At 50.4% G+C, this 18,337-nt stretch overlaps 1 protein-coding gene across 3 annotated transcripts in view; it reads right to left on the bottom strand.

Moving 5' to 3' along the window:
* Positions 1-219: 219 nt before the first annotated feature.
* The window catches only part of REEP1 (receptor accessory protein 1), a 149,240-nt gene continuing 131,122 nt past the window's right edge, over positions 220-18,337 (bottom strand). For 2 of the 3 annotated variants that reach the window (XM_061155284.1, XM_061155285.1), the window contains exons 6-7: positions 18,047-18,224; positions 220-3,235 (exon numbers count right to left, since the gene is read on the bottom strand). In XM_061155284.1, coding sequence (XP_061011267.1) covers positions 3,225-3,235; positions 18,047-18,224 — 189 coding nt within the window. In that variant the 3' untranslated portion in view covers positions 220-3,224. Of the gene's footprint in view, positions 3,236-5,750; positions 5,903-13,130; positions 13,167-18,046; positions 18,225-18,337 lie in introns of all 3 variants that reach the window. The other variant, XM_061155286.1, reaches the window with a different exon arrangement.

The raw sequence follows: 18,337 nt of genomic DNA on the forward strand, positions 1-18,337 counted from the left end.
ACGGGCTCTAGGTATGTGGGCTCCAGAGCACAGGCTCAGTAGTTGTGGCACACAGGCTTAGCTGCTCCGCGGCATGTGGGATCTTCCTGGACCAGGGATCAAACCAGTGTCCCTTGCACTGCAAAGCAGACTCAACCACTGGATCACCAGGGAAGCCCAAATACATTTTTTTAAAAGGATGTTCTCTTTCTTCATAAGCCCAATATTTACAAAGATATCTTTTAAAAGAAACATGTTAAGACTTTATTCAAGATATAGATCAGGCATTATAACAAAACAGAACTTCAACCTTTGGAATACTGTAATTTTACATCCCTTTGATGCACAGTCCAGTATACTATTTGATTACAGATCGTCCTATAGGATTACAGAGATAAACTAAGGGGGAGTGTGCACAGTCACCGTCCAGAACGCCAGCCCTCTGGTGCCTGCCGTTCACGAATGAAGCACATCCTTTACCATTTCCAGTGCTGTGCAAGATGAACAACTAGGAAGGTACTCAATGGTGGTCGTGGTTGACAAGCACTGTTATCACAGACACACGGACAGTTTACTACAGAGAACACACAATTCAGAGGCCAGCAAAGTGAGCAAGCTATTCACACAAAGCCAGGAGGGATTATGCCTAACTCTCCAGTTTGTAAGTACAACACCTTCTCTCGTCTCCTCAGAAACAGAACAGGTGCTCAAAAGCAAAGAAAAATTTACTATGTGAAAGGTACAGACTTTCCATTAGCATTTTGTAAACAGCCCGTGTCTGTAAATCAGCAAATTAAAAACATTCAGCTTTATCGTCTCGACAGAACTCCACACCACTATGTGTACACTTGGAGGCATTCACATTTTTACGTCAGTCCACACAAATATACAGCTTGTTGGGTAAGTAAACACGTTTTGCCAGAAATACGACAGCTGCTCTCAGTGGTACAGTGAGTGTTTTTAAGAAAGAAACCAACTCCCTAAGCAACACCTGAAGGAAAAATAGTTACATTAAGACAGCAGTTTGGGTACCTTTCTATTTTTTAAAATCTTAAATGAGAAGTAATACAGCTTGTCTGAGAGTAGAGTGCTTCAAACTCGTTTTTGGCATCATTGAGTGCAAACTTGAGAGCCCATACTTGTTAAAACTCTCCACTGTAAAATGGTGAAACTATAGCTTGTTTACAATAGGATTTTAATCTCTGCTGCTAAAGGCATTTATTATTTTGGCCAGGAAAGAAGAAAAAAGTTGCTAAAAAGCTGCTTAATAAGTTTTTTTTTTTTTTTGTATTTGTTTCTGATAATCCTGGGTACTCCCAATAACAGGTAAATACATTTTAAAGCATATATTTTTCCTCTGTCTGAAACTACTCTGTGAGCTTGAAGAAAACAGGTTTTCTGTCTTCACTAACAGATTTAGGTATTGATGGGTATGGGGCACAAACATTAAACAGCCAGCCTCTGTTTGCCCTCCTGAACCCCACATTTGCTTTTAGGTTTATTTTCCTAAATCCTTTTGTAAATTACCAAGTCACCTTCAGAGGCATTATGAGGAAAAGGGATTTAAATTTGCAATCTGGTAACAACTTCAAGTAAAACCCTTTCCGATGTGGCTAAGATCCAGCCAATGTGTCATCAGGAAAGACTGATGTAGGTTTGTGTAGCTCAGTCATGCTACTGTCTCTAACTGGGCCTGCTTATAGCTGACTGACAGTAGGTTCTATGTGGTACGTGACACTAATTCTCTAGTGTTCAGGGCCTATCTATGAACAAACACAATCCAAGTATAATAAGTAACTGGGTCGTGACCACTGCATGCATCACACTGAAAGGAAACATCAATTCTAAGCACAAGTAGACGAGTCCTACATTTAGGCTCGGCGCTCCCAGTGGGGAGCAGCCGCCTCTGACCAAGATGCTATTTCAGCCAGATTCTTCATTTCAGATAAAATTCTCAGTCTAATTAGGGAGTCGCCTCAGACGGCGCTTTGTTCTCTTCCTAAAAGAAGTGGGCCTGTATGAAATACAAGTGCCCGTGAACGTGCCACTTCTCTCTGGCTCACACTCCACACAAGCCAAGAAGCAAACAGAGGGCGCGAGCCACCGCTGCCCGTGGAGCTAAGCAGCAGGTCACATTCATGAAGATGCAACCTCTACAACCTTCTAGAACCCAGGGTTGGGATCGTTACCCAGACGTCTCAGATGTGCTTCACGGAGCATCTGAAACAAAGCGTGGTTCTAGGGTTGGTTTTGTTTGGATGGATTGGTTCGTTTTTGCCAGTCACAGCGCAGGGTACTATGAAGGAGAAATAAACACTCAATGATTTGTCACAACAATCCCAGGAGTTTACATCCCCAAACATTTCTACCAAAGGTGAGCCAACCTGCCTAAGGCAATGAGAAGTCCCCACCCTGGAAGGACTCAGAAGCTCCTAATCCTGTGCCCATGGGGGAGACAAGCTTCCTGTGACTTTTCCCTTATGCTACGATGTTCCCCTGACTTCATACCCACCTCTGGTACTGAAATATCATGTCTCCATTCTAAACTTCTCTGGTATACTGACTGAAGAATACGGAGCATCGCCCTACAGGAAAAACGGATGTCCTTGAGGTGTGTTTGGAAGCTTCGTAAGCACATCTGAGACACCCTCCAGAATTAATCTTTTACACTTCTGTTTTTGCAGTTTACTTATACATCAGAACCTCTGGCAGCCTTTGCAAGTCCACGGTATCAAGCCAAAAGCCATAAATATGTACATCATAGTCCAAAGTATTAGTATCAAGAACCAAAAAAAAAAAAAAGTTTTTAAAAAATTGCTTTGTTTGCATATATAGGACTAAAAACAAAGTATGCAACAAATAAGTTACAAATGTACATCTCAGCAGCTTGGTGGAGGGATTCTCTTCTAAAAACACTGCTGTCTGTATGCCAATCCAATGGTGGGAAATGACTAACCTCAGAAGACCTAAGATCACACCCCCCACACACTACCTTTCCTTATCCTCTCCCCAACAAAATAAAGAAAAGGAAAGGGGGGGCTCTTAGAGGGGAGAGAGGAAAGGCCACGTCCGAGGCTGTCACAGGGCACACCAGCTTGCGGTTTTCTATGTGGTTAGTGAATAAATAGCTCTTTAAGGCAGAGAAGAAACATTCTGTGGATCCGGTGCTGTTGGCTCATCTCACTCACGTGGTTTCAGTGGCCGAGGATGAGGTACTTTTCTTCCTGAAGCGAGATCGAAGGATTCTAGGCGGTGCCTGGCAGAGAAAACAGAAACAGGACTGACCCCTCCGTTTGGTATAAACACGAATGCGTTTGAGGACAGTACCTGGATGGGTTTGTGTTGGGACTTCAGCTCCTCGGGTCAAATGTCCATGTGTGTGAGCAGGCTGGTGGGACTGGGGACCCCCTTGGGGTCTCCACCACAGCAATCAGAGTGGCCTCCCAAGCATCCCCATAGAGCTGAGCCAGTGGAGGAGCCCAGTGCCCCCGTCTTCATGGTCTCCTAAGTCCTTGCACCTCCCGAGTGCACAGTTGCATGGAAGAATGACACAACTTGTTTCTGCCTTGGGAGCGAAATGATCTTAACAAGTGACTCAGCAGACAGAAAGGCCTCCCCGTCGCTTCCCTGGTCTTTGTTATTTCCTTTGGGAACTGGCCTCGCCTTTCTTGGTACATGCTTAAAATTTCCATCACTGAATTTCCAGTCCTCCTCCCAGATGTGAAATCCTCTCATGTACAAGCAAACCAAACAACACAGGAAACACTGGCTTTAGGCACGAAGAGTTCTACTTCATCTCCCCTACCAATGGCTATCAAGGGACCCCTCCTCCCATGGGATGCAGATCACAGGGGATGCTACTGTCATGATTAAAGAAAAGGGGAATACTTTCTCCTGGCATAGCGCCCTCAAGGGGATTCACCACTGGCCCTGACCTACCCTCAACCCCCATCTGTCCACTTCTCCGTACTCAGCTTCGATTTCTACACTCTCCTTTCACATCTCCATCCCTTCTGACCAGAGGCCTTTTCTCCCTTCTCTGTCTGGTTATTTCTAGTCCTCTTAGGAACAAGCTCCAGAGTCACTCCTGAGACCCACCCCCACGGCCCAGTCACAGCCAGGATCAACTCCTTGGTTCTCACACTGTTTAGCAGATGGCAGGGCATCAGAGACGAATGCCCACGCTCCCACGGGGGAGTCTTCCTCGGCCACACCATGCCTTCCTGGGGGCAGGAAATGCACCACCATCTCCCAGCAAGGAGCTTCGTGCCCAGTGGGTGCACGGAAGGGAGGTGGGAGGAAAAAGCAAGCACAAACAGAAGGCTCTGGCCTTCCATATACTGAGTCCTCCCACCACACCTGAACAGTGGGAATGTTTACCAGCCACCTCTGGACAGAAGGAGGGAAGAATCAGTGACCTGCCTCAGGCAGTTTAACCAAAAACAGTAAAGCAACGTGGGCGGTTTTAAAAAACAAAACCAGGGACTTTCCTGGCAGTCCAGTGGGTAAGACTTCACCTTCCCATGCAGGGGGAGTGGGTTTGATCCCTGGTCAGGGAGTTAAGATCCTGCATGCCCTGTGGCTGAAAAACCAAAACATAAAGCCACAAAACAGAAGCAATATTGTAAGAAACTGAACAAAGACTTTTAAAATGGTCCACATTAAAAAAAAAAAAAAGAGGCACAAACCTTCCAGACCTAGAATGGTTCTAGCACCTTGCATGCCCTCCGGGCTGGGTCCCTCTCCCCATCATGGGGCTGGCTGGGCTGTAAAGGACTCCTTGGACAGAGTCCAGACCCAGAATATCTTCTACCAAAACCTCTCAGTTCAAAATGGACTTTGGGAAGGAATCTGATGAACACATGCGCTCTGCGGTGGAACAGCTGTGACCCTGGTGGGAACAGGCCACCAGGCCGCTGTGTTGGAGAAGGGCAGCTTGTCCACACACTGCCTCACCTGAGTCTCACAAGGGTCTCTGCACTGAGGGCAGGGGGGCTCCCAACTTGCCTCAGTTGGACTCTCAGGTTGCAGCATTCAGCAGAAGGGGAAGGAGGGGAGACCTGATGAAACAGAGAGGAAGACTCTGGGGTCCCCCAATTTTGCAGGCCCTGCATCCAAGCCCAAGCCTGTGACCCTTCCCAGAGCAACGATCTGAGGCTCTAGGCTTGGCCTCCTGCTGCCAAAATTCCATCTATGTCTGCACTTGGCTAGAATACGTATATCAAGTGTATTGTTTTGCTCATTTGGCCGTGCCCTTTTAATAATATTTTATGAACATCTACTGGGTTGGCCAACAAGTTCGTCTGGGTGTTTCCAAACTCGACCAAACTTTTTGGCTAACCCAATATTTTGTATCGTCACTATGTTGTGACATGGAGATAGAGAGATGAACAAGCTCTATTTATAAAGACAGGTCGTAAGACATTCTGAATTTTTCTCTCCCCCAAAACACTCATTTGGGTTGCTTTTCACTCACACATCATCTTCAGTTGGTAGCTGGGTGTTTTGTTTGTTATGTTTAATCCCTAGACATGATCTCATTTCCTCTATTCCCAAATAAAAGTGATAGAGTCTTTTTCACCCCTTGGCAAGTAGCTAGATGCTACCTAGTGGCTACTCCTGCCTGTTTGATGGAGGGAGGTCTCCCCTCCTCAGGCACTCAGGAGATGCTGGGTATCCCAAGAGATGCCACTCCCAGGAGCCCCAGATCTCCAGGGCAAAGCCTTCTGTGAAAACACACGCTCCACCCCACAGCCCCCGATACCGTGTACCTCCAGGGGGAACTCCGTCTTTCGAGGTGCTTTAAACTTGTACATGAAGTCCAGCAGGTCTTCCTCCTCCTCGTCAGAAAACGCCAGTGGGTTTTGGACCTGGTGGGGCCCCCAGGCCTTTACACCACCCTCATCCACATCGCCCTCAACCACTGAATGGCCATTTACAATCTACGCAGGGGAGACAAAGTACAGCAAGGTGGGATCAGTGAAGAAAGGAGCGAAGACAGGCAGGCCGAGGTTAGGCACGCAGCACGGCAAGCCAGGCCAGTTAGGAGAACCGAGCCCCGACATCTTCCCGGAACCCTGCAGGGGATCCAGGATCACTGCAACGGTGAGACGCTATGCACCGGAACAAGTGCAGGCTTCAGAATCTCCTGACAAGCCACCAGGGGGAGGTGGGGGTCCAGCTGGGGGTACCTCTGTCTTAACAGATGGATCACACCCTACAGCTTAGAGCTGAGAGGCCACACCAGAAGAACACCAGCGGGAAAGAATATCCTCTGGAAAGGATGGTGGCAGTGACTTCGGGAGGGGAGTGACACAGTTTTCTGCGCGATACATACAAGCTGATGGTGCCTTAATTATACCTGCACATACAGCTGCGAGCTGTCCTTAACAGAGAGGATGTAAAATGCCAGGAAGCCTCCAGAGAGAACCTTAAGCAATGTAGATTTTTCATTTCAAAGGCCAAGTGCTAGATAGAGAAGCAAAGGTGACCGGTGGAAAGAGAATCTAGCAGCAGTCTTCCCCTCAAAAGCAGCAGCGGGATTCCTGTTTTGGTCTGCCATGACTAATGCACGTGGAAAACTCCAGAACTTATTTGTGTCACTGTTGCTGTTGTTCACTCAGTCGTGTCTGACTCTTTGCGACCCCGTGGACTGCAGCACGCCAGGCTTTCCTGTCCTTCACCATCTCCTGAAGTTTGCTCAAACTCACATCCATTGAGTCGGTGATGCCATCCCACCATCTCATCCTCTGTCACCCCCTTCTCCTCCCACCTTCAATCTTTCCCAGCATCAGGGTCTTTTCCAATAAATTGGCTCTTCGAATCAGGTGGCCAGAATATTGGAGCTTCAGCTTCACGTCACTGAGTATTTCTGCAACATCGAATGTGGAGCATATTCCATGTTATCTGGCCACGTGATCCTATCTCAGTCGAGATATAAAATACTTCCTGTCCCAGTCTATCTGACACTCAGAGACATATCTTCCTAGGTTTCATATATTGTTTTTACCTAGAACCACAGAAGGCAGAGCCAGGGGGCCCTCAGGTCACCTGATCTGACCACCTGAGGCCTGCAGACAGAAACCAGAGCTCTTTCTGGGACGCCCTGCTACTTCTCCTAAAAACATGTTCAGCCACCAAATGTGTTCTCCCCATTAAAGGGGGTATGACAGCATCCAGTGTGGACTTCATAAAACAAACAGCGGGAGCCTAGTCTTGAGCCGCTTTCCCAGTCATTGCTGCTATACTCCCAACAAACAGCAGGGGGCAGCATGGGAACACAGTTGTCTTAACCAAGAATCTCAAAGCTGAATTGTAGACTGGGAGTGACCAGCTGAGACAGGATAGAGCCAAGCCTGAGATTGTTAACCCTCCTTTGCATTTTTTGCTCCTGTGCATCCCCCAACCTGTTTCCTCTGGGTTTAGGCTCTCTCTGGTCCCTTCCCCTGCCCAAGTCAGCTGCATCGTTAAATGGATAAATGTGAAAACTGGTCAGTCTGGCCCTCCTTGAATGCTCTGGTCTTCCCCAGCCTATCAACTCACCCAAAAGGTCTTGGGATGTGTACCACATGGCTTGTGCCTCGAACCCTAGTTCTCCTGTCCATCAGTTTCTGCCTCAGCTTCAAAGAAAGTGTCCTGAGCTATGGCTAATCCTCCTTGGTCCCTCTGAGCAGCTGATCCGGGACTGCGCCCACAGTGGCCACCCATCCACTAAAAGAGGTGGAGTCCTGACATCATCTCAGAGGGCTCCACCCTTGTCCCAAACAGAACTCAATACCCATCACAAGGACATTCCTCTAAACACCTAACAGGAGAACAAAGAGGCGGGCCTGCCTAGGACCGAAAGGCCAGGGCAGAAGCAACCTGCCCAGGTCTGCCCCAGCACAAAATCCCCCATGTTGAAAGCAGACTAGGGTTTGAGTCTGTGCTTCTGCCCATGAGGGTCCCTCTAAATTCAGGGCCAAGGCTTTCCCTCAACACATCACTCTGGGGTTCAGAAGGCAGCCCAGAGTCACCAAAAGATCCTCAGGCATGGAACAGTTCAGGCTGCTCACCCAGTCTGGACTCACTGGGACTGAGCAGTGAACTCACACAGTCAGAATAACAATAATAACAACGACAACAAGTGCCATCTCAAGAAAGAAGCAAAATGCTTTGAGTTAGTTCTCCACTGCATTGAGCAGGGACTAAATGGTAGAAAAGAAGGGCCACTAGGAGTGACGGATCAAGGGAAGTCCAGAGATCCAGGCAAGAATGGGAAACAAGGTTTCAACTCAACAGAGGTGTGGAGTGAGGAAGTCAGTGTGGGCAGATCGGGGACCGGGAGTATCTTCTAATAGAAGACACAGAGAGAACCTGTTGAAAAGAGGAGAATCCTACTGGTCACTGTGTTCGTGGAGAGTTTTTGCCAAGAATGTTATTTGTAATATTCTGCTTGACTCTCGGGACCCAGGAGACGAAACACTGTAGACAAGCTGAGCCTCTGAGTCTCCAGATGTCTTCTGTGCTGTGACAATGAATCTCTTATTTATTTTTGGCTGCGCTGGATCTTTGTTGCTGCACATGGCCTTTCTCCAGTTGCAGCACACGGGCTTCTCATTTCAGTGGTTTCTCTTGTTGCAGAGCATGGGCTCTCGGGCACTCGGGCTTCAATAGTTGCAACACATGGGCTCAGTAGTTGCAGGTTCCAGACTCTAGAGCGCAGACTCAGTAGTTGTGGCATACAAGCTTAGCTGTCCCGTGACATGTGGGATCTACCCAGACCAGGGATCGAACCCGTGTCCTCTGCATTAGCAGGCATATCCTTAACCACTGGACCACCAGGGAAGTTGGACAATGAACTGCTTAACTGAATTTCCCTCTTTGCGCTGGCTGCAAGGAAGCCCAGCATCTCAGACTGTCAATGACTTTGTGACAAGCACCTATATTTTTCTTCCCGTTCTGACTCCATCTTACCTGCCTCCTCCCTTCCCCTCCAAGCTTCATTTTTCTTATTTGGTTTGACCTATTATCTGTATTTCCACAAGCAGACTTAAATCCTTTAGGGCACAGGGAGGAGTATCAGTGAAGAAATAAACCCCACGAACATGGTCCCATCTTTATGGGCACTCAGATGAAAATCAGTGGCTGAGCAGAACTGTGGCACCGGGCCTCCTCAGCGCTCCTCTTGCTGTACCTCCAAACAGAATTTGTGATCCACCAGGTCCTCACCCCAAAAGGTGCCTCTGTCTACATCGTAATAATCTGATGGCTCCTGAAGACAACTTGTATGAGGGGAACGTCTCATGCAAGGTCATGGCCACAGCCACCTGCAAACCTCAGGGGATGGCGGCCAAGCCCTTGAGCCCACAGAGCTGACCACGGTGGCCAGGGCTGGGCGGTCTCCAGGAAAAGACAGGGGTCACTCTTATTTTCCTCAGTGGGGGAATGAGTGTGTGGCCTTGGCTTACTTTCTGTGTTAGCAAATGTGCGTAGAGCAGGCTGGAAAGCGGCAGCACCTCTTCTGTCTGTGGGGAGTGCAAGGAGGGAGAAACTCCTAGCCCTTCAAGGCTGAGCTGATCCATCTGCAGGAGCCCCAGGCCTCCCCATACCCCTCCCCCAGTGCAGCAAACACCCCGGGTTAGCGAACACTTCCACACAGCACACGTTAGTGGGAGCCATTAATCAAAGTCAGCAAACACATTTGAGGAGAGCACGCCTATCTGGACCACTTACATTCGAGTCCCCAACAGTCACCGAAGAGAAAGGAAAGAATATCCTGTTAAGGAAGGAACTTTGGGGATGAAACTCACACACGTGTGTGAGTGTTCGTGTACATGCACACATACACACACACACACATACTCACTGCCCACACTCCAAACCTCTAACAGCTCCTGCTACTGAGGGAAGAAACTGCCCCAGGGCCCCTCTCACGAAAAGATGCAATTCTCTCTCTCTTTTAATAGGATAAAAAGGGATGATTCTGCTTTTAAAAATATGTCCCATCTACTTGATTTTAAAAAGCGGGGTGGGGGGGGACCCACCTCTATGACTTATTTCAAGCAGTGACAGAATTCAGTCTTCAGTTCTATATAACATCAAGGCAGGCAGAGAGAAAAGCGGGGAGAAAGTGCAGTAGGGGTGGGAGACAGAGATAATAATAGAAGCACAGAAAAAGAGAGACAGATGTGCAGGAAACAACAGGAGACGGCTGACAGGCAGGAATGGAGCAGAAAGTTCTCTTGGGACATGAGAGGCATGGACGAAAATCATTTAATCATTTCAGGGGACCAGGAGGGCCCCTCTGACCAGAGCATCTGTGATCTGCAGCATCGGTGCCCCAGCCCCAGATGTGAGACACACCTCCCCCAACACCATCTGCTGACGCTTCACAGCCAGCACCCTTCATGGGTCAGAGCTGGAAGGGTCCCGGGAGCCTAGAGTTTAATCCCTCACCCTATTTTACAGAGGAGGCGACTAAGGCCTGGAGAGTCAAGGGGCTTTCCCACCATCACAGAGGGAAATGGTGCAGGTGACTCACTAGCTGTTTCCTTGCAAGCAGACTTTAGGGAGATGGGGTAGAACTCCAGGGCCTTGGATGTTCAGAAGGCTGAGAAAGGCAGGGCTGGGGCAGAGGCTCCCAGATCAGGACTCTGAGCAGGTCCACCCCAGTCTAAGGCCTCCACCGAGCTCTACCTGCGGCCCCATCCCCAACAATCCCCATCCCCACAGCTCCCGGGAAGGCCAGACTCTACTCAACACTCACCACCAGCAATAATTCTATTTTAACTTCTATTCTAATGTCCTAGAAAGGCAGGCTTTGATGATGAAATCACCAGGTGTCACGGGGGTGGCGGGGGAGGGGGACTTCCCAGAGGGCAGCATGGAGCAGGCCCACCTGCTTCTCTCCTCTCTCAGGTCCCCAAGATGACAGGATCCCACAGGGAAAGGCTTTCTGAGTGGCTTAAGGTATTTACAAATTCCAAATTGTAGGGTGATTAGATAGAAATAAACGTAACTGCCTGAGGTCACTGGGATGGTTGTTTTCCTTGAACTAGTGTGTCCAGCGGGCTTCCCAGGTGGCACCAATGGTAAAGAACCCACCAGCCAATGCAGGAGATGTAAGAGATGTGGGTTTGATCCCTGGGTTGGGAAGATCTCCTGGGAAAGGGCATGGCAACTCACTCCAGTATTCTTGCCTGGGAAATGTAATGGACAGAGGAGCCAGTGGGCTATGGTCCATAGGGTCACAAAAAGTTGGATATGACTGAAACGACTTAGCAGCAGCAGCGTCCAGCAGACCCGAGTATTATGTGCTAGTGCTGGACACAGCTGTGTGCAGCCCCCGGGTTTGTTTCATCCTTGTTGAGCACATGTACACTCCTCTGTTCCCGCAGGACGATGGTCCCCACAGCCTCCTGCTCAGGAATCTTTAGACCATCCATTCTCATTAGGCTCATGGCCTCTGAAACCCCCAGGTCTTCTACAGACCTTTAAAAATCCAAGAGCTGAAATGTCTAAGGCAGGGGTTCCTAACCTCTGGGATCTAATGCCTGATGATCTGAGGGGAAACTGATGTAATAATAATAGAAATAAAGTGCACAATAAATGTGTTGTGCTTGAATCATCTTGAAAGCATCCACCCACAACCCCAGTCCATGGAAAAACTGTCTTCCATGAAACCAGTCCCTGGTGCCAGAAAGGTTGGGGAGTCTAAGGAGTCTAAGGGACTCCCCTGGCAGTCCAGTGGTTAAGACGCTGCATTTCCACCGCAGGGCGCACGGGTTCCATTCCAGGTCCAGGAACTAAAATCCCCCATGTGGTGTGGTGTGGCCAAAAAAAGAAGGAAACATCTTAAAACTGAAGAAATAAAGGGACGAGAGGATCCTTCTTAGAACACAGCTCCATGCCTTCCTGCTCGCCACTTCTGTGGGAAGCATGGACCACGTCTCGGCGGCAACAGGGCTGGGGGTGCAGGCAACAGTGGCACTGGGCTTGTCTCCCTCCTCCCCCATCCCCCACACCCGCCAGCAGCCGCAGGCCAGGCGTGGCCCCTCTTGCTTTCTAAGCCAAAGGAAACTCCTTCCAGGGGTTGTACAGGGGACTTGGGTTAGCCCAGCACCATCTCCTGTCCCTCACATGTTAAGATCAAGGAAAGAGCAGGAGCAGGTCAGAAGACAGCAACACAGCCCAGACATCTCCCTCACCCAGGGAGGCTGGCAGCAGGCGCCCTGCCCAGGCTTGGGAGAGCCCAGTCCTATCTCCCTGAGGCCTTCTGGCCATCACGGTCAGCATCATTACCATCATCATTCGTCAAAAAGCCCTTTCACAGATATTGTCATAGCTGCACAGTAAGGTGGGGAAGCGGGGAGCTTTACCTCTATTGGAAGGAAACCCAGGCTTATGGTGGTTAGGTGATTTGCACATAATTACACAGCTGGTAAGTGGCAAAGCAGGACCAGGGCTCCCTTGGCTGCACAAGGACCAAAACCCCCAGAACTGCAGGGCTCCATCACTTCTGGGGACCTGGGTAAGGGCCTGCACTCCTATCACCAAGAGCACAGGGAACTATGACTCTGTGATGGTTTTAAAGTATCTCCATATTCCTTGTTACTCCTCCCTCCAAGAGGTGGAGATGAATTCCCCTCCCCGTGAGGATGGGCTGGACTTAATGACTCACTTCCAACAAACAGAACAAGGCAGAAGTGGTGGTTTTGTGCCTTCTAAGACCAGGTCCTAAAAGGTGCTTGGCTTCCCACCTGGCCTCTCTCTCCTGCATCACTCACCCTGGGTGAAGCCACCATGTGGTAAGGATGCTCAAGCAGCCCCCAGAGAGGCACGTGGAAAGGAGCTGAGGCCTCCAGCCAAGAGCCACAAGATGGCCATGTTCAGCCAAGCCTTCAGACAGCTGTGGCCCTGACTGACACCCAGGCCACAACTCTTCAGAGTGCCTGAGCCACAGACACCCAACTAAGCTGCTCCCAAATTCTAGCCTGAATTCGCTGCAAGATAATACACACTTGCTATTTTAAGGAGTTAACCTCCTCACCCCACCCCACCCCCTGACCCTGCAGCTGAAAGGGAGCCCCAAGGTCAGACACCAGCTCACGGTTAGAGCCTCCTCCCAAGGCAGGTCTCACACGCTGCAGGGAGGCTGGCTGTGTACTCACCTTTCCGGGTCCTGCAGGTGGAGCAGCAGGTACACACTGTGGGGACGGGGGCATCATCAGTGATACCCCTCACCTGGACAGGAACCAGCCCCAGGCCAAGAGGGAGGCCCCAGGGAGGTGTGGGCATCCCCATGTGTTCACTACAGGGGTCCCAGGAATGTGGGTCTCTGTAGAGACACCAAGGTGGGAGAGGGGATCACTCCAGATTCTGCTTCCTCACAGGTGCTAGAAAATGCCCTTGTCTGGCGCACAGAGGCCAGTCCTTGTGACCTGCAGCCCGAGGGAAGGGAGGGGATGAAGCCCAAGTTTCCTCTGAGAAATAACTCCAACTGCCCCTTCTCTCTCTCTCTCCCAATTCGGCATGGACTGCAGAAAATCTGCTCACACTGACCTCTGAACCACCAAAGGGCTCTGTGTCTGGCCATTTGGCCCCAGTGGCTAACTGGCTGCTACCTTACACACTCAACTGGTCTTGGTGCATATCTGGGCCTTGGTATATACAGTGTGTATGTGTGTGTATGCATGCTCAGCTATGTCCGATCTTTGTGACCCCACTGACTGTAGCCAGCCAGCTTCCTCTGTCTATGGGATTCTCCAGGCAAGAATACTGGAGCGGGTTGCCATTTCCTTCTCCAGGGGAACTTCCTAACCCAGGGATCAAACCCACATCTCCTGCATTGGCAGGGAGATTCTTTACCATTGAGCCATGTGGGAAGCCCTTGGTATACAGTAGTTGCTCACTAAATACAGGCTGTCTCCAAATTCATGGAGGGCAAAGACCATTCTTTCAATTCCCTTTGTACCCTTCCCTGGGTTCAATGCCAGACTTGTAATAAATGATGTCTGACAAAATACTTCCCAGGCCGTTTATTCTGCAGGGTGGGTCACAGAAATTGCATGGTGTTATTTTATACCAATGGGCATGTATATTTTTATTTTACATAAATTATTACCTAATCTCTTATTCCATTTTGTACTTTTTTCACTAGGCCTCATGTTTTCAAACTCTACCCAAATGTGCATTGAGACTGTTGCTTCCAACAGCCGCACACAGCTCCCTGGGGTGTGCACCCACCGCCTCCTACCCAGCCTGTCTCCAACAGTCGCCTCTGGTCCAGGACTGGCAAATTATTAATACCTCAACTGCTCTCCTCACAACCCTGAGATGGAGGCCAAATAGGGATTCTGGTATCTCACCTTCAAAGGCAAAGGCTGAAGCGAACTGGGCTCCTTTCCTGGTCCAAGGACAAATCCTCTGATAGTGACTGCCCACGGAATCACTCTCAGGAAGGTTCTGAGATTGGATATAGGCTCGGTGGGAATGAAAGTGGTGACTTCTTGGTGACGTCAACCTCGCTGCGTTGCCGTCTCTGCCCAGGCCCAGGGTCACTCAGTCAGGACAGAAGCCCAGACTCGGGGCCATTTCCCAGACCAAGCCACGCCTGGTGTCCGAGGCCAGGGCTGGGAAGGGCACACCAGCTGGGCCTCCTTTGGCAGACTTCCTCCTAGGCACCCTGACCCTCCCCTCCGGGGTTATGACAACTCCAGAGCCTCTGACCTGGGTGCTTCTACCCTCGACCCAGGCCCTGGGCCATCTTTCACCTGTCTTTCTTTCTGAGCTGCCTTTTATTTTAGGCCCAGAACAGCTAGGGCGAAGGCAAATCAATGGTCCCTGTCCTTCCTGCTAGGTCAACACCCCACTTGTTGGCCCTGAAATCATGGGTGCCACGGCCAAGGGCAGGCAGTGAGGAGAGTGCATTTTGTTGCAGTGCAGCAGGCTCTCTGGTTCTCCGTGAACGCCACTTGCTCAGCCTGCAGACCTACAACCAGAGTGCTCCCCTGCTTTCCGGGGCATCATGGAGCATGGAGGGGGGCAGGGCCAGGAAGACAAATCAGCCCAAGTCCATTTCCATAGAGTGCTGGCCTGGGAAAATGTTCAAAGCCCAGGGGATGCCCCCATCGCCTTCTCTTTTTTTAACTGAAGTACAGTTGACTTATAATATTTAGTTTCAGGTGTACAACATAGTGATTCAATATTTTTTATAGATCATATTCCATATAAAGATGTTATAAGTAACACTGGTAAGACTATTGGTGGTCTAGTGGATAAGACTCTGTGCGTCCACTGCACTGGACATAGATTTGATCCTGGCCAGGGAATTAAGATCCCACATGCCACGAAGGGTGACCAAAAAGGAAAAGAAAAATCTCACATAATATTGGCTACATTCCTGCACTGTACACGGCATCCTTGTAACCTATTTTATATGCAGCAGTTTGTAGCTCTTAATTCTCCTCACCCACTTTACCCTCCCCCAACCTTCTCCTCTCTGGCCACCAGCAGTCTCTTCTCAGTACCTATGAATCTGTTTCTATTTCATTATATTCATTTGTTTTATTTTTTAGATTCCACATATAAGTAAATATATACAGTATTTGTCTTTCTCTGACTTATTTCAATAAGCATAATACCCTCCAGGTCCATCTATGTTGCTGCAAATGGCAAAATTTCATTCCTTTTTATGACTGAGCAACATCCATCTCCTTTTAGATCCTACCAGACCTCTCTTTTTCCCAAGTTTGAAGCTGCTGCAAATAATCTGCCAAAGGGAGGAGTAGGCAGGAGGCCTGGATTCTGGTCCTGTGTGGCCTTGGCACAGTATGTGACCTCTCTGAGCCTACTTCCTCTGCTAAGTTTGCCTCTATAGTGACAACAGAGACAGAAAGGGACTGCAGGGCCACCTAGACTCACTTCCTGGCCAATGCAGGAACTTGGCACATGATAACTCTGGTTTGGGCCCTTCCAATGTCAGGGATCTCAATATTTCGCAAGGCAACCCATTTCCATCCTGGACACTTTAATATTAAAGTGCTTTTCTAGGTAAGTTAGACAGCAATAAGAACAGTAATAGCAGCTACTACTTAGAGTGCCAGACATGAACCTAGGCACTTTCACGTGGATTATTTCATTTGAATCCTCATGACAACTCTGCACATGGAGCTAGTCATTCCGTGTGTTCAGATAAGGACACTGTGGTGCAGAGAGGATAAAGCGCTTGCCCTGGCCACACAGCCGGTAAGCGGCTCCCCTCTCAGAACTCTACCCCGTTGGTTTCAGCTCTGCCCACTGAGCCTCACAGAATCGGGACCCTTTATCAAGTCAAAGTGACAGCTTTCATTTGAGGCTCGGTAGCCCAGAAACTGATCAAGGGTGGAGGCTTGCATGCCTAGGAGCCCGGGAGGTCAGAGGCCAAAGATGCTCAAGGAAACCTGATGGCCAGTGGGTGAGTGGATAGAAGGCGCTGACCCGGGAGTCGGGGGCTACAGGAGAATGCCACCAGCGGGCGCAAATCTGACGACAGCTACCTTCCCTGGGCCTTTGTCTCTTCGTTGGTAAAATCCGAGGGTGAGATTGAGTGATCCCCAAGCTCCCTTCCTGCCTGGCCTTTAGGGATTCCATACTAAGTTCTCCTGGCTCAGGACAGGGTTTCCCTACTGGAGGTGGATCTCACCCCCATGGCCAAGCCTCCATCTCCCCAACCCTGGTAGGGTTAAAACATCTCTCTTCCAACAGAAAAGCCACAATCTTCAATCCTAGGTAGAGGGGACATTCCCGAGAGGGGAGGAAACTGGCGGATGCCAGGCCTGGCTCTGAGCTGGTCTCCTTTTCCGGGAGGGGAGCACATGCTGTCATTCCCAGGGCAGCCATGAAGCTCCTCTTTCCCATCCATGTCTTAGACCCTCAAGTTGGGTGGGCCTGGAAGGACCCCATGCTCAAGACTCTAAGATGCCACCTGCAGGCTGCATCTCACAGCACACGACCCAGGTCTAAGTGACCTGGACATCCCTGTTTATACATTTAAGGGCAGGCGAGCCACCTGGCACATGTCACAGCCAGAGATTGCCACAGTGGCCCCACATCCACCCCCAGGCTCAATGTCCCATCAGGCGAGAGGGGCGGAGGTGGAGATTCAGAACCATGCCCTGCAGCCCGCCCCCTCCCCATCAACCCTCAGCTGGCAGCAGGAGTGCTCAGCCCTGTAACCTCCCCTAGGAACAGTCTGGGGAACCAGAAGTCCTAGCCGGCTCCCTACCCCTCCAGTGCCTGACCCCAGCCTCCACAAACCAGAAACTCATTGATGGATCAGATGTCGGTGGGTCCCAAATGTGGCTGCACCTTGACAGCATCATGTATCAGGGTCTCATCCTCAACAAACTGAATCCCCTGGGGGTGGGCCCAGGACTCTACACATTTAATAATAAGGTCCCATGTCAATTCTGGCACAGGGACCCCTCTCTACCAGGGCAGACATGGAGGCAGAGGTATGGTTTCATACAACCCTGGCCTCCACAGGAATTAGATCTCAGGGCTAGTGTGGCCTTGGAACATGGTGGCCCGGGGTGGGGTTTATGGTGGGGGCACAAGGAAGGATGAGATGGTAGAATGAGAGGACAGGAAACACCATGTCAAGAAAAGGGACCATGGGAGCCGTAAGCCCTGGGTGTGGGGGGAGACACTCAGGTGCTCATGACAGGTGAGCCCTCCTGGGAGCATGCGGACAGAGGAAGGAAAGAGAGAAAGCTGCCTTGGCTGAGGGCAGCTGGGCCAGTCACCTCTAGGCTTGGTCTGTGTACCACTATTCAACCACCCTCAACACCCTCCCAACCCAGATAATCAGATGGAGGAAGCAGGACCCTCGGTGTAGGTGACCTAACTCTGCCCCCATCAGAGTACCCAAGGCCAGCTTCCCATCCTGGCCTGAGTGGCACTCAGTCCCTTGGCTGACCTGAATGGCCTGATGGGCGTCTGTGTGAGTGCTGAGTCCTTGGGGAAAGGGTGCTAGGGTGGCCTGGGCCTCTCACTAGGAAAGCAAGGCCTAGGAGGTGGGAAAGAAGGGAAGTGAAGTGATACTTACCTGAGCTGCCAGCGCTCTCAGAAGCACTCCTGGACATCTTAGGCTGGCCGTGCTTGCCGCTGGCCCGCCCAGGGCCCGGTGGAGGGGGGCCTGAGGGAGCAGGGGCTCCGTCTCCCCTGATGGTGGAGAGATCCTGCATGCTGAAGCTCCGGAGTCGCTCCGATAAGGCACCTTGTCCCTGGACGCAACACAGGAGGGACACCTGTCAGAGGCCTGCCCCATGGGCCAGGGGCAGCGTGGGGGACACACGCAGAGGGGGCACCCATCAGAGGCCTGCCCCACAAGCCAGGG

Source organism: Dama dama, chromosome 11 (assembly GCF_033118175.1).
Source record: "Dama dama isolate Ldn47 chromosome 11, ASM3311817v1, whole genome shotgun sequence".
In the NCBI taxonomy this organism is placed as follows: Eukaryota; Metazoa; Chordata; class Mammalia; order Artiodactyla; family Cervidae; genus Dama; species Dama dama.